Source organism: Mus caroli, chromosome 6 (assembly GCF_900094665.2).
Source record: "Mus caroli chromosome 6, CAROLI_EIJ_v1.1, whole genome shotgun sequence".
In the NCBI taxonomy this organism is placed as follows: Eukaryota; Metazoa; Chordata; class Mammalia; order Rodentia; family Muridae; genus Mus; species Mus caroli.
Genome location: NC_034575.1, coordinates 29,125,876 through 29,141,908, shown reverse-complemented (window position 1 = coordinate 29,141,908; position 16,033 = coordinate 29,125,876). Strand labels below are relative to the sequence as shown.

Genomic DNA, 16,033 nt, shown 5'->3' with positions numbered 1-16,033 from the left:
AAAAAAAAAAAAAAAAAAAAACAAATTTAATAACTATTATTATCATCATCATCATCATCATCATTTTCCCTAGGCTACTCAGCAAATCAAGGCAACATCCCTGTACCAAGTTCCTACCCTTAATTTCAAACTAGTATATGTTTACCACAAAGTAATGAACATTGTTATATTTCCTGTCTCAGTTGAGGTCCTAATCATCATCTCAAAAACAGATGATTTTAATCTCAGCACCTGGGAGGCAGAGTCCGATAGATCTCTGTGAGCTCCAGGCTAGCCAGGGATACACAGTGAGACACTGTATCAAAAAAAAAAAAAAAAATTAGATGATTCTAGATGAACCAACCCTAAATCCAAACACAGTGAGGAGGGAGTTAGAAGAACTAGAGAAAAGCAGAGACAGAATTACACACAAGGCACGTAGGCCTGTTCCTACCACAGTGGCAGTCTCGATAGCACAGGAGAAGCTGGAACCTACCTCCCAGGCTTCCAAGAATGTTGTCTTACTGGTGAGGATTCTGCCTTGATCATCTTTGGGGAATAACTCCTTTCCTGGCTGTAAACACAAAACAAGCAAACGCCCATTGGTTGCGCCTGGTTCTATGAAGCAGGGATCCAAGACAGTGAACTATCCAGCACCCACACCTGCTTAGCGCCTGGGCAGGCTCTGGGGACACCCTTGCAGACCTCAAGCTTCCAACGCATCTCTATCGCACCCTACTGTGGTTAGGTGAATCCTAAGTTACAGAAACTGCTGGACCAGTTTCCAAATCTGCTACAGTATGTCATAGACATGATCAGGAATCTCCATCACCTTGGAAACTAAGGCAGCATTATCTGGATCCACATAAACCTGGAGGAACTTTTAATTTCAAGACCACTAGGCAAGGATCTGATTCTCAGCATCTTTATACTTGGTTCAGCCACTCCCTAGACATGCTTTGATTGGCAGGAGGAGGGCTGGACCCTGGAATACAATACTCAAGACCATCCCAAGACGTCTCTTGAGAGAGCATCACTGGACACAAAATCAGCAGGAAGTTGATAGGGTCACACCTCTGTTCCCGAAGCCCTGCATCAGCAGCTACAGAGAAGCACAGAGAACAGCTCAAACCTGAAGTCCCTGTGGCCAGTGAATAAGATAGAGGTCCAAATAGTCCAGCTTCAGATCCGTGAGGGTCTTCTGAAAGGCTTCCTTTAGCAGTTTCTTCTCAAAGCAGGTGGGCCACAGCTGCAGGACAGCGGGGTATTAGGAAATGGAGGAAGAGAGTCACGCTACACTCACCCGGGTGCTCAGAGGTTTACAGTCTGATCTAGCCTCAGGACAGACTATTTATATTTAACCAAACTGGCTAATTAATATACATGATCTGATACTCAAGGCTCAGTGAGTCAGGTCATTTCCTAAGTGTTAAGGGTGATAATCTTTTTCCATGCTTGTAGCGTCTGATGTATTTCTTAGATCACTTAGCATTCTGATGCTATTTGTGGGATAGTCCCATATCCCCAAGATAGCAGGCCCTAATGGTGAATTACAAGGAATTAAATGGCCATGCTCTACAGAGTCTGTGTCTCACATCAGGTACAGTTTCCAAGTGGGTAGAGTGTGCTAGCCAGTCAACCACCTCATTCTATACACCCTTCTCCTACCTTTTTAAAGCATTTTATATTTCACTTTTATTGAGATAAAAAGATATTCCTATGCAACAATAAAAAAAAAAATACTCTTTCTACATAGCCAGTAAGAACACAGTACTGAGTGGTATGGCCCACCCTTTAAAAAAAAGAAAGATTTATTATTTCATTGTATTCATGTATACTATGTGTGTGGGTGCCTGTAGAGGCCAGAAAGGGGTGTCAGAATCCTTGAAACTTAAGTTATAAGACTTGTGAGCCACCTGATATTGGTGCTAGGAACCAAATTATGGTCTGCTGCAAGAGCAGTAAATACTCTTAACCTCTGAGCCATGTCTCCTGCCCCAAGACCCACCCTTAAGGGCAACCCTAGCATCTGAGTGGCAAAAAGATCTCACCGACAGAAAGCATGAAAACAAGAGTATCCAAATCTCAAAGGAGCCATCCTTGTTATGGGAAAACTAATGTAGGAGGATGGGCCAGAGGCATCAGTTCTGGCTTGGAGCATGGATATTTACAGCCATAGATAGAGTGAAAACGAGGAAGGAGGTTAGGAGAAGCTGGAGAGGGCTCTTGGTATGGACCAGATTCTACCTGCTCTGAAGTTTCATCCACCAAGTGGACCATTGTACCTTGCTGACGATGAAGAGGTCCTCCCGCTGCACAGCCTTCTCTTTGATCTTCTCTTGGATGGCTTCTCCCACCTCATTCTCGTTGCAATAGGCATACGCACAGTCGATATGGCGATACCCAGCATCAATGGCCGCCTTCACAGCTTCTTTGACTTGGTTTGGGGGAGACTGAAAGGCAATAGAAAAGGCCATTGCAGAGGACACTCTTATACCAAAACCTTCCTCAACAGGCTCCACACAGCCCAATTTCGCCAAATCCCTGCAATGCTAACAGGTGAGGGACTGGAGAAGAAAACAAACTTTTCAAAACAAGAAGAAAACCGTAATGTCCCCCCATCCCGTGTTCTATCGGAGATAAAAGTCAGTTTCCATCTAATGTACCCCGTCTTAAAGGAGCTCTCTTGTTTCTGGGGTGACAGATGCCTGCCACTGCAAGTTGCTGAAAGCCAGACTTAACTCTGCAGTGACTCAAGAGGACTTTCAGCTCCAGACCGTGGTAAGAATGTGTAGAATGGTTGCCTTATGGTAAATCCAGACTCGACCACACAGCAGCTGGGCTCACAAATGAAGTACAATCAACTTTTTTTTTAAAGCAGAAAGCCAAACTACTGGGTATGGTGGCCTGTGTATGTAGTCCCAGTATTTGAAAAACAGGAGGATTTTGAGTTTGAGGCTAGCTTGGGGCACATAGCTGTCCCCAGACTAAAACATAAATACGAAAAAGCCTTTCATCACCAAAACAACCAGCCGAACAAAAAACTACTCTTCTCTCACCAAATCTAGAAATATCTTGGTTAAGCATCAAACACAGAAAAGCTCCAGAGAGATAGCCTGCTTCCCTGGGATCAGAAGTGACCTCTAGCGGTTCAGAAGTACCTGGGCCTTCCCAAGCATCTTGCCTGCCAGCGTTCCTTCAGATAAGAGCAGACTCTCCCTCTATGAGACCACCTCCTTATCTTGACAACTCCCTTGTCAAGCGCTCTGTCTAATCTTTGGATTTCTGTGGGTTACTTCTGGTAGAGTGCTTGTCAGCTTGGTAGAAAGTGAAATGTCTAATTTGGAGCAAATTCAAGAAGGTTTTAAACCCAGTGCTGAATCAAAGAGAGGCCCCACCTCTGTCCCATGAGCAGAAGAAAAAGACAGTGCAAAGATCGAGAGACAGAGGCTAAGCCACCAGGACAAGAGACCCGGTCTCCAAAAACAACTCCTCCTGGAGGTGGCTCACACCTGTGATAACCTCTAGAAGCCGAGGCCGGAGGATTGCAAGTTCAAGGCCAACCCAAGCTATGGAATAAATTCTAGGGCAGTCTAAACTGAAGTGTAACTCCCAGTCGCCAGAAATCAAATAGAGACAGCTCCTGGAAACTAGCTGACCACTGTCCTGTTATCACGAAAGGAAATAAACCCAAGGGCAGAGTTAGGAGATGGGACAATGTCAGACTTGTCTCAAGAGAAGTGGGAGGGGCCTTGGGGCATTCTTCCAAGGGGGCACACTGCCAGGCAGGATCTGAGCTCAGGCTCTGTCATCTTCCTGCTTAGTTTGATGTGCTCAGAAAATGGTGTAGTGTCTTGGTAAGGTGCAGGTGCCAGTAGCCTGTGCTGGGGTCTGAGACTCTACCTTTCCCCCAGGCTTCCAGGCCATGAGCTGCAGTCTTTCCCCCACCAAGCGGAGCTAGGTCATTTGGAGCTTTTGGTGTCCTGCCACTGAATAACTCAGCCCTGGCTGTCCTGGAACTCACTCTGTAAACCAGGCTGGCCTCAAATTCAGAAATTCGCCAGCCTCTGCCTCCCAACTTCTGGGATTAAAGGCATGCACCACCACTGCCCTGCTTCAAACCAGCCAAAACTTATAAAACTTTAAGTGTCTCATGAGTTCAAAGCTTGTTAAGAGGGTAGGTAACTGGCAAGTTCAGGAAAACTTGAAACCTGACACTTCACAGGGATGTCTCTGCTGGGGAAAGTCTGTCAGAGCTTTGAGGTCTGAAACAGCACAAAAGGCAAAAACAACTTGGGTTCTGTCTCTAGGGTTCCAAACTCCCAGTAGATGCCATAAAAAGAAGAGGAAATGCCAAGACCTTGCTCGGAAGGAAGCAGGTGTCCCAAGACTGCGCACTCACCTTCCAGGTGCCCAGGCCCACAATGGGCATCTTGGCTTTGGTACTGAGTTCCACGAACGTGGCCATGGTTGCTGCCAAAATCTTCCTGAGAGCAGATGTCTGTGTCCTCGTTAATGAGGCAGATGGAGGCTTTAACGTCCTGGATGAAGAGGCGGGCTCTTACTGCAAGCGCCACGCCCAGACCCCTCCCGCCCCGGCCCCCCGCCCCCGCCCCCGCTCCCGCAATGAACCGGAAGTTCATCCCAGTCTTTTGTAAGCTTTTAAGAGCGTGAGTGAAGATTAGTCATAAACCAGAGGGAAATCTCCCTGATGCAGAATATAAGTTACTTTGTAGAGCTAGAGGTTTTTGAGTCTTAGGAGCATGGGGTGAAAGATCCTTCGAGCTATATTGCTAGCTATGTTTGGGTTTCCACAGTGTGTGGAGAACGGTGAAGCCTGTAGGTATTCCATGAGGTTGAGGCAAGCAAAAGTTTTCGGAGGCAAAATGGGAGGCTGCATAAATTATTTTGAGCTAACTGTTGCTGATCACAAAGGATCAATGACAGGGGCGCTTGCAGAGGAGGGGGGAGGGGAAAGAGAGAGGGGAGGGAAGGAGGGAAGGGGAGAGGAGACAGTCTGTTTTCTGACCCTCTTTTTGTTTATTTATTTAAGTTTTACTCATCTAATTGATGGAAGATTGTGAAAAGCAAATTTCCCCTGTTAACCACTAAGACCTTTCTTTGATAATATTCTCTCCCCCTCCCCCTCCCCCTCCCCCTCCCCCTCCCCCTCCCTCTCTATCCCCCCTCTCTCTGAATTTGAAATTTGACAAGTTGTCTAACTGTATAATTATAGTGAGCTTTTAAATTTTTTTGTGCTTACATTTAAAAACCAGACTTTTGTGATTATATTCTGTTTCACTAAGGACATCATGAAAAAGATGCGAGCATAAACATCCTTTTCTGTCACTCGGATGCCATTGCCCGGTGCAGTTTCCTCGGCTCTTCTCGGCCTGTGTCAGCTTCTATGCACCGCACCACATTTTCCAAAGCTGACACCACAAGGCTACTAGCTTTTCTACACAATTATAGTGAGTCATTTCAAAATTGCCTTTATGTCAAACATTTTAACGTTGCATTCTATTTTATGGTAATTTATTCTACCATTTCCACAATTCTTAGGTCTCTTGCTGATTTCCAACTGGTTTCTAGTGTGTATAAATAATATTTCAAGATATATCATTGCAGTGAAGCATTGCCTCGTGCCCTGGGGATAGATCTTTAGAAGTAGGAGTATAGATTCAAATGAAGTTTATTTCAGTTTATCGCACAAGGTATAGGTCAAAATTGATTTTTTTTTCAAAATGGCAATTTTCTGTCATTTATAGAATAATACATTCTCACCTCAATGTTTATAGTTCTTCAAGAATCATATGTAAATGTTCTTGACTTTTACTTTATTGATATTATAAAACTAATGCGTGTCCTCTAGAAAGAAAAACCAGAAAAATCAGAGTAAACAAAAGATTTTACGGGAGTTGTAAGAGAATAAAAATTATCATATTTCCAATATTGAAATACTTATCAGCAATAACCTTGGGGTGTAACTGGAATACCTCGCTGATTCGAGAAATCCCAGATCATAGGAACTCTTGTCTCCAAGGTGAGCCTAGGGCAGAAATAGCAAGCTCAGGATGGAAGCCCTGACCCACAGATGCCCAGGGACAGTGGCAGGTAGCCAGGTGTGTGCCTAAGCCACCTTCAGTGTGTCTCCAGAACAGCACAGAGAGAGGAACTGAAATGTCTGGGGAAGCTGACTGAAGGGGTTCACAGGCCGATTAGAAATATTTACAGTCAGCGCTGTTAAAGTTGCAGTGTGCGTACAACTTGACGTTCTCAGGAGAGACTGAGCCACGATGTAGGCTCTACAGCTAAGGACATTGGTAATATGGGCAGTTTAGGAATGGTGATTGTAACTGAGGACCCAATAAATTAGTTCAGGAGGTGACAAACATCAGGGAGATGTCACAACCAAGCAGAACTCACACCATGACATTTTTCATGCCCTCCTACCCCGTTGAAATCCCATTGACACTTGGAAAGAGAAGACACTAAATATAGGAGATTTTAGTCCATAAAGGGAAGTAAGACGGAAGCACAAGCGTCAACACCAAACTGGATTGAAGAAGCCACGCTTATTTATTCTAAAAATGCAGTACGCTCTCTCATGTTGGCTCTCATGTTTGAGGGAATGTTGTAAGTCAAAAGCCAGAGTTCCTTGGGCTATCGATAACTCTCTTTACAGTCAACTTGTTTATCTGACCTAATATCCAGACTTCTAGATAAAACTCTGGGTAGCTTGATTCACTTCTAGCAAGCAAAGGCCAGCCTCGGAATGGACAGAGCAGCATCTGACTCCCGCAGAAGGAGCCTGTGAGGTGCTGGGTTCCACATGCCTGGTGCTTCTCCGAGGATAACTGATAGTGTCGCCTAGTGGATTGTTCCGTAGCTTTTCCTCCTCTGTCTCCTTCCCCTTTTCTTCTTTTCTTTCATGCCTCAAACTTGCTATGTGTTGGGTTTCAGGCCCAGGGGAAAGTGGCTAAGGTGCCTATTTAACACACCAACGCTGACCTCCAGGTTCTCCCAGCATCCCTCAGTCCCTACCTGTTAAAGGGCATGGCTGAACTTTACAGCCCAGAGGCCAGACTCATCACTATAATCCAGACATTTTGGTTTGCTCTCCCCCCTCCCCCTCCCCCTCCCCCTCCTCCTCCCCCTCCCTCTTGCTTTTCAATCTACCCTAGCCTCCTCCTGTGAGAGCAGTAAACCCACCCACCTGAGAGTTGCCTCCAATAAACCTGGCTTTATCTACTTTTACATTCAGCTTAAATTGGTTTATATTTCTTCGAGGGAGATAATCTATCACTATGAAGCTGAGGATGACTGGATTCTCAGTCCTCCCAACTCTGCCATCTGAGCATTGGCATTGCAGGTGTGGCTGGCAGAAGCTTCTGTTTCCTGTCTTCTTAATTACCCCGGGTGGAGAAACGGCTCAGGGATTAAATTCGTCCTGCACCCACATTAGAGGACTCCAGTTCCAGGGGATCCAAAGGCTTTCCTGGCCCCTTAGGCATCTTCACTCTTGTATGCATATCCGCACAAGCACACATAATTACAAATCAAATAAACATTTTAAGTCTTCCTGAATTGCCATTCCATAGCATAACTGTGTACACTTAGGGGACCTCTCCCCTAGTGGTTTGGCGTCTCATTTCTGTTTTCCCAAGATTACTATTCTGTTGTCCCAGCTACCACAGTTTGCTTATCCATTTCCTTCTGGAAGGGTGTAGAGATTTCTTCCTTGTTGATTTTTCTCTCGTCTCACTGTGATTCAGCAATTTAACCATAGCTGAATATTGAAATGCTAGTGAATGTAAGCAGGAACTTATTCACAGGAGGTTAGAAAATCAGGGGAACTTTTTGGCCTGTTGATTGTTTCCAGAGAAGGGAACAGCAGAGTCTTGGCTGTAAGGATTGCCATTCAGGATTCAGTTCGAGTGGCAATGGAACAGTTCTGACCGGACTGGAGCCCGCTATAACTCTAACCCAGGGAAAATGACATAGGCTTTGCCATGATGCGACATCATTTTGGGTTGACTCAGCAAGATATTATAGTGTGTGTGTGTGTGTGTGTGTGTTTGTGTGAGAGAGAGAGAGAGAGAGAGAGAGAGAGAGAGTGTTAGTGGCAGTTTTGTTTGTTTTTTAGGATTTTGTTTGTTTCTTTAATGTGTATGACTGTTTTGCCTGCATGTGTGTCTGTGCATCATGACTGTGCCTTGGATCCCAGGGGACCCAGTTTACTGACAGTTGTGAGCCACAGTGTGGGTGCTGGGAATCAAACCCTGGTCCTCTAGAAGTGCTCTTACCTACTGACCCACCTCTTCTGTCCCATGTTCTGAATCAACTATATAAAGGCTTAATAAAGGCTTAATCAAGGCTTGCTTAGATGCTTAGATGCCCAGAAAAGGATTCTCCTTAAACAGCGGCCTGGGGGGGGGGGAGGTGTTTCCCCAGCGTAATCAGTAACCATCTGCTGGAAACTGAGTGGCCTGACCCACAGTCATAAAAGTGTGGGGAACCTTGGGAGTAATGTCAGTTACACCTTGCCTTCTGGGCCTGATTGCTCATACCTGCCATACCAACTACTTGGGAGGGTAATGGAGAATGAAAAGTCCTAGACCATAACTGAGGATAACTATGTATCTCTTTAATCTCACAGGGAGTTAGTTCAAGGCCATCCTTGGGCTGTAAAGTAACTGAGTTCTAGGTCAGCCTTGGCACCTTAGTATGATCTGGTCTCAGGTTTACAAGGAATTATTTAGAAGAGAGGTGGAGACGCTGAGAGCTTCTTTGAGTGCGCTGGACCTAGTTCAGTCTCTGCCACTGAAGAGAAAAGTTACTTTTTGCATCTGCCAGCATATTAATGTTGAAAACAAAACTGTAAGACATCCATGAAGGAGTGAAGGGACCATAGGACTGCTATGCTGACAATGGGTGCACATAGTGTGGCTAGTCTGCATCTCAGAGAATGAAAATGTAGCTATTCAGTTTAGTGGCTAGGAGATATGCTGTAGTGTTCACAAAGCAAACTTCACCAGGAGGGCCTGCTTTTCACCTACCCTCTCAGAAGTGAAACAGGCCGGCCAGAGAGTGAAATGACCAACTGCAGAACGCAGCTATGGACAGATCTGTCACAAGACAAGTCTCACCCAAGGGCTAATAATTCTTTGGCTACAACACAGTGCACCATTGTGAAGCAACTTTTGTTTGTTTGTTTGTTTGTTTGGTGTTTGTTTTTGTTTGTTGTGATAGGATCTATGTAGCTCTGGCTGTCCTGGAACATACCATGTAAACCAGACTGGCCTTGAACTTGAGATCTGCCTGCCTGTGCCTCCAGAAGGCTGAAACTAAAGGTATGTGCTACCACTGCCTAGCAGGAGACAAATTTAAATGGTCTAGGCTGGGTAGGTGGGCCGTTCTCTCCTTGGAAAGAGGTATTTACTTGTTTGCTTGCTTGCTTGCTTGCTTGCTTGCTTGCTTGCTTGCTTGCTTGCTTGCTTGCTTGCTTGTCTGGAGGAAAAGTGGTGACTCAATACTTTTGACAGCAGAGATTTGAGCTTAGAAGAAACACAAGAGTGTGGAAAACAGAATCCTTCCCAAGATGCTTCAGGCCCAGTCCCTGGCGCTGGTAAACACCAGGTTGGATGACAGCAATTCTGTTTGTAGTTGGAATTACAGCTGCAACTCTGCTAAATCTGATAACGGGGTGGGAGGTGGATAGCACGATTATTCTGCTGAGTCCAATGCTGTCACAGGACTTCTTAGAAGGAAACAGAAAAGTGAGTTAAGAAAGCCAGGTAGGCAGCCTCCCAAGCTAGATTTGCAGATTGAGAAATCTATATGCCAAGGAATGCAGGTGGCTGGCCTCTAACTGGGCTCTACTCATAACCAGTGTGGTGGTTTGAATAGGAATGGCCCCCACAGACTCATGTGTTTGAATGCTTGGCCCACAGGGAGTGGCACTCTTAGGAGGTTCAGCCTTGTTGGAGAAAGTGTGTCGCTCAAGCTATGCCCAGTGAGGCACAGTCTCCTTCTGCAGCCTGCAGATCAGGATGTAGAACTCTCAGCTCCTCCAGCACCGTGGCTGCCTGCTGCCATGCTTCCTGCCATGATGATAATGGACTGAACCTCTGAAACTGTAAGCCAGCCCCAATTCAATGTCTTCCTTTAAATAGTTACCTTGGTCGTGGTGTCTCTTCACAGCAGTAAAACCCAAACTAAGAGGCCAGGCAAGCATTTTATCAGAGCTGAATTCCCAGCACTGGCCCTTCTTATTTTTACTTTGAGACAGGGTCTCAAGAAGTCGCCTGTATAGGCCAGACTTATCAACCTTCTTCTTCATCCTTGCAAGTAGCCAGAATTACAGTGTGCCACAATGCCTGGTTTAATGATGGTTCTTAACCACTCAATAAATAATACTGAATAATGTACATTTAGCTATAGGTTAGGAAATATAAAATTTGTAAAATCAGTATAAAAGTATGGACAAGCTTATACTTGTTGGATGATTCAACTGTCTGTTTAAAACTAAGTGAATCACTTCCTGACTTTTGAAATGTTTGTAATCTTTCTCTCTCTCTCTCTCTCTCTCTCTATCTATCTATATATATATATATATTTTTTTTCCTTTGAAACAGGTTCTCACTGTGTAGCCCTGGCTGCTCTGAAACCCACTCTGTAGACCGGGACAGCCTTGAGTTCTAAGATATCCACCTGCTTCTCCCTCCTTAGTACTGGGATTAAAGGCACAGCCCACGATACCTGGTCCTGTATGGACATTTTTATGTCTGCAGATTCAGTGTTAGGAAACTCACAGATGCTTTCAAAGTAAGACTGGTTTTTTTCATTGGGAAAAAAGATTGACAGGTCCAACAAGAAGACTCAGCAGGTAACCGTGTCTGCCGCAATCCACGCCTGCCTGAGTTCCATCCAAAAGACACTTGAGAGCAGAACAAACCCCTATAGGTTGTCCTTGCACTTTTACATACATGCCATAGCACTGGTGCACATTCACACACACACAGAGAAATAAAAATATTTTTAAAAATTTAAAGGCCATGGACCTATGTTGGGTTGTGTTATTAGAATAAATTCCAATAGTCCTGGAATTTGCCTCAACTCTTTTTTTTTTTTTTTTTTTTTTTTTTTGGTTTTTCAAGACAGGGTTTCTCTGTGTAGCCCTGGCTGTCCTGGAACTCACTTTGTAGACCAGGCTGGCCTCGAACTCAGAAATCCGCCTGCCTCTGCCTCCCAAGTGCTGGGATTAAAGGCGTGCGCCACCACTGCCTGGCTGCCTCAACTCTTACTTTTTGGATTCAGAAATGTGGGCTGGAGAGATGGTTCAGTGGTTAAGGTCACCCTCAGCTCTTCCAGAGGTCCTGAGTTCAATTCCCATCAACCACATGGTGGTTCACAACTATCTCATAATGAAATCTGATGCCCTCTTCTGGTGTGTCTGAAGACAGCAACAGTGTACTCACATACATAAAATAAATGAATCTTAAAAAAAAAAAAAAAGGATTCAGAAATGTAATAATGACTTCCTTGCTTAGAACAGCCAAGGCAGTCTCCCCAGTGTGATCTGAAAATCCACCCTTCACCAGTTGGGCGGGGGTTTATTGTGTGAATGCAAGTCATGACCAGCAGAGGGCAGCACAGACCACACAGCTAGCTTTCCAAGAGCATTCCACAAAGCACACCCTAGGGTCCTCCTTCCTGGGGACAGAGACTGAGTTCTGTCCTATGCACATGAAATTAACCATTTAGAACACACTCTGAAATTCAAGCCCGGGCTCAGAGGTAGAGCAAAGCAATTTTCAGGCTCACGCAAACGTCCTTAGCAGCTCCTGTTCTGTGTGCCTCCTCTGCTTCTCCAAGCAAGGTTAGAAGCTGACACCCTCCGTGGCATCTATAGTGTCACAGAAAAGTAGGGCTTCAGCTTCAGACCCACAGAGGCAGAATCTGTATGTTTATGACATTCCTCGGTGATTCCTGTTCACAGAGAGTCTGAGGGGCTTGGCATACCCAGCCGTCCCTCTAGATACCTGATACCCACAATGCCTTTGTTTCCGATCCCCATCCTCCCCCAGTCCTGCACCCTGCACCAACACAGGACCATGTTCTGGCTGGTTTCAGGCTTCACCAGAGGAAGGCTGGCCTGCCTTTGCTGTGGGCTCGGGTGGGAAGATTTGTTGTGCGGGGCCTCCCAAGCTCTCACAATGTGCTTCTAACCAACCATTCAGCTATATTTGCCATTTGCGATGGCTAAGCAAAGGAACGCTGGGGCAAGATATGTGTGTGTGTGTGTGTGTGTGTGTGTGTGTGTGTGTGTGTGTGGGAGAGAGAGAGAGAGAGAGAGAGAGAGAGAGAGAGATTACCATCATAGACAAGAGCTAGTTTGTATAAATACACGGATGTGTGACTTTTCAATATAAATTCATTGCTCTCCATTGTGTTTGTTCGGTAGCTGTTTGAAAGAGTAGAAGAAATGCCAACATTTCAGGGTTTAAAAAACAAAACAGGACACGGAGCCTGTTTGGGGCTTTTCTCTGGGAGCTCAAATCTTTGGAGAAGAACTCTTGCCCAGAATAGCATCTCTCCCTCTTCAGACCCTTAGGTTCTAGAGGAACTGCTGTTAGCTTACTGTTGAGAAGGGAAACTGACATCAAGGTGGGAACTGAGTGCTGTGAATTCCTTCTCCAATCTCTATCTGGCAGCTAAGGGACTTGGAGTGTTGCCCAATTTGTGGTGTCAGCCATCCCAGGGTCCTCCAAAGGTCCTTGCTGATGGCTTTATGGGGTCCTTCGGTAAGAAGGACTGTGCTTAGCAGAACCAATGGATGGCTTGGGCCGAGAGACAAGCTGCCTTACAGTGGAACACCCACAGCCCACTAGGAATGGACAGCTTGGTTTCAGGAACAGGTAACAGGCAGGGCCTGGCAGTTTGCCAGTTCACCCAGCCGGCCCTTTGCCCCCTCCCCCTGACCCAAGGCTTTGATCCAGGCCAGAAGAGACATAACACAGATGGAAAGTCCAGACCCAGGCCCCAAGGATTCTCCCTTCTTGTAGCTTAACCCATGGAGAACTTAGCCAAACTGGTCAGGTTCCTGAATGCCTGCTAGGTCCATCTGAGAATTTCCTTGAGAATCCAGTTTGGCAAAGAACATCATGGAGTCAGTTTAGTAAGAACTCCTTGTCCTCGGTATCTGATTAGCTTCCTGCTCTCCACCCCGCCCCCCGAGGGGCGTGTCTGAGTACCCTTCCTCAAAAATCCTGTTAGGTCAGTTGAGCCCCAGCATCCTTACTGCTAGCGCCTCCTCTTAGTAATTTTCCACTGCCAATTCTAGACTGTTCCCAGACTGTCCCTTCTGGTTTGATCATTGTATACAATGTTGCAGCCGCGCTCTCATTCTCTGCCCACGGATAGGAACTTACTTGCTCTGAGACCCTGTACCTTTTGAAATGATTTTCATATAAAACCCGCTGTGGCACACTTTAACACCTATCACTGCATCACTAGAATTTTCTTTAACATTATTCAACTTGTTTCGTATTTTTCCGAGACAGGGTTTTTCTGTGTAGCCCTGGCTATCTCGAGACTCGCTCTGTAGACCAGGCTGGTATCAACTCACAGAGATCAGCCTGTCTCCACCTCACTCTGGGATTAAAGGAGTGCGCCACCACTGCCCAGCCCTTTATTCACCTTAAACTAAGTGGCTGAGGACCCACCAGCTGATCTAAGTCCCTCCCCCTCCCCTACCACTTCCTCCTTCTTCTCCTCCTTATTCTTATTCATTTTCTTCCTTTATTATTATTATTATTATTATTATTAAATCTTTTCTTTTCGAGCCACGTTATCCCCCCCCTCCCCGCCCCCTGCTGTCCACCCTCTGACTGTTCTTCATCCCTGGTCTCCTGGGTCTCCAAGGGGATGCCCCCACCCCCACCCTATTCTTATTCATTTTCTTTGTTTCCTTTCCTTCCGCTTCACACTCTGGCTGGGCAAATGCTCTCCCACTGAGCTGTGAGCAGAATTCCTGAGGATGAATGAGTGAAGAAGGCTCTGGAAGAAGTCACGTTCTATTCTGCTATTTTACTCCCTCTCTGGAGGAGGCCAACGTTAAGGAGCCTGTGATGGGAAGAGTATACTGAGCATGCGCACAAAACCAGCGTACTGGACTCAACATACATTGCCTTCTGAATCTTCCCACCTGGAAAGGTGCTGGGCCTAGAGAGGTGATTGCCCAAAATTTCAAATGAAATACATAAACTTGATGCCACCGATACTATTAGCATAGGGCTCTCGGGAGTATAAAGACACAGGTATGGTTTCTGTACCATAAACACATAAACCATAAATACCATAACCAAAAAATACCATAAACCAAACAAAGAAAAATACCATAAACTCAAAATTATCGATAGGACATCAAGGATGGTTGGCAACTTCGTACGGCTGTTCATTGTGACTGGCCTTGGCTTTGCAGAATCTAACAAGCCATTGTCATCACGAGCCCATGTCTTTTAATCAGGTTGGATTTGCCTTCCCGATGGACATAAGGAAAGTTCAGAGAACTGTTCTCAGCATTTTCGACCTCCAATGGCACTGGGTGGTGAGACGTTAGGAAGGCGTCTCCTGGCACAGGGGATCTGAGCTGTGGCCTTTGTTCTGATTACTCATATTTCCAACTTTTGGTTTGCATTGAGCAATTCCCAGTAACAGATGGGATCTTTTTGCACAGGAACAGGGCGTTATGTTTCCAGATTCCTCCAGAGGGCCTGGCCGATGTAATGCCTAGGGGAGGTGCGGATCCCTGGGGAATGCGTGAACCCAGGGTCCCATGTGCCCTGTGTTGTGTGGGAAGCATCACCATTCTGACATGCTGAGGATAAAAAAATGCCTGCACTAATGGGTGGGGAGTGTCAGCCACTGACACTAGGCACCACACTGTGTCCATATCATAGCTGTTACTGTGGTGGTCAGTGAACACGGTGCATAGAGGCTGTCCTAACTGGTTGATGTCTCTAGTCACCACTGTTGCCTTCCTTGCCTGGTGTGATGGTACCATCACACCTGGCAAGATCTGCCCACCCACTTGACTCTGTCTTCTGTGTCCCTTTTCCCCTTCTGATGTCCTCTGGGTGAAATCTAGGCAGTAAGCACCATTACCTATATGATTTCTCAGCACTTAACTCAAACTATCTGTCCTATACACTTTCTCCAGGAGTCTGACTGGGATCTTCCTGAGAGCAAGACCCAAGACCAGTTAACTTCGTTCAGTTTCCAGGGCAATCCATAGTCAATAATACTCATTTGTGAGTGAATAGAATAGATGGATGATACATGAACAGATATGGTTCATAGGGCAGGGGCAGTTGGAAATGAGTCCACAGGTAGATACATAGGTGAGGGCAGCCAGGTTGTGACTTGGAGTGGAAAGCAAGAATTGTATGAGTACAACCAAGCTAAGAATCTCAGGAGTTATTAATAGATGTTATTTTTATAGACAGTTACTTTTAATGAGGATCCCAAAAAGGTTATATGTGGGGACCTGGTAAACACCCATAAACCAAGACCAGACCAGGGACCTCTTCATAGAGTTCCCTGCCATCTCCTGAACAAAGCCGTGGTGGGGTATGTGAGGAGCAGCAGCCAACTGCTTTACCAGGACTTCTTCTGCAGAAGGGGAAACTGTCTCCCCTAGGGTCCATGCACAGTGGGGTGAGCAGGGAGTTTCTTGAGATGCTATCTAGGAGCCCTGCTTGGAAGGGGTGTTTTCGTGGCTGGGACCTCTCGGGTTGTCCTTCGTTATTGACCAATGAAACTAGGTACAAGTTTCAGAAGTGCTGTGTGACACTTAAGTAGTTTAAGAGGGTTTAAATTTCTAATACAAAGTAGTGTTGAGAAACTAGGAGTACAAGTTCTTATCACTTATGTTGCAATAAAAAGAATTCTGAGGGGGCCGGGCGTGGTGGCGCACGTCTTTAATCCCAGCACTCGGGAGGCAGAGGCAGGCGGATTTCTGAGTTCGAGGCCAGCCTGGTCTACAAAGTGA

General features: G+C 45.8%; 1 protein-coding gene across 2 annotated transcripts in view; it reads right to left on the bottom strand.

Moving 5' to 3' along the window:
* The window catches only part of Akr1b10 (aldo-keto reductase family 1 member B10), a 42,649-nt gene extending 38,123 nt beyond the window's left edge, over positions 1–4,526 (bottom strand). For both annotated transcript variants that reach the window (XM_029478717.1, XM_021164321.1), the window contains exons 1-4: positions 4,382–4,526; positions 2,265–2,432; positions 1,112–1,228; positions 476–553 (exon numbers count right to left, since the gene is read on the bottom strand). In XM_029478717.1, coding sequence (XP_029334577.1) covers positions 476–553; positions 1,112–1,228; positions 2,265–2,432; positions 4,382–4,447 — 429 coding nt within the window. In that variant the 5' untranslated portion in view covers positions 4,448–4,526. The remainder of the gene's footprint in view (positions 1–475; positions 554–1,111; positions 1,229–2,264; positions 2,433–4,381) is intronic.
* Positions 4,527–16,033: the final 11,507 nt, after the last annotated feature.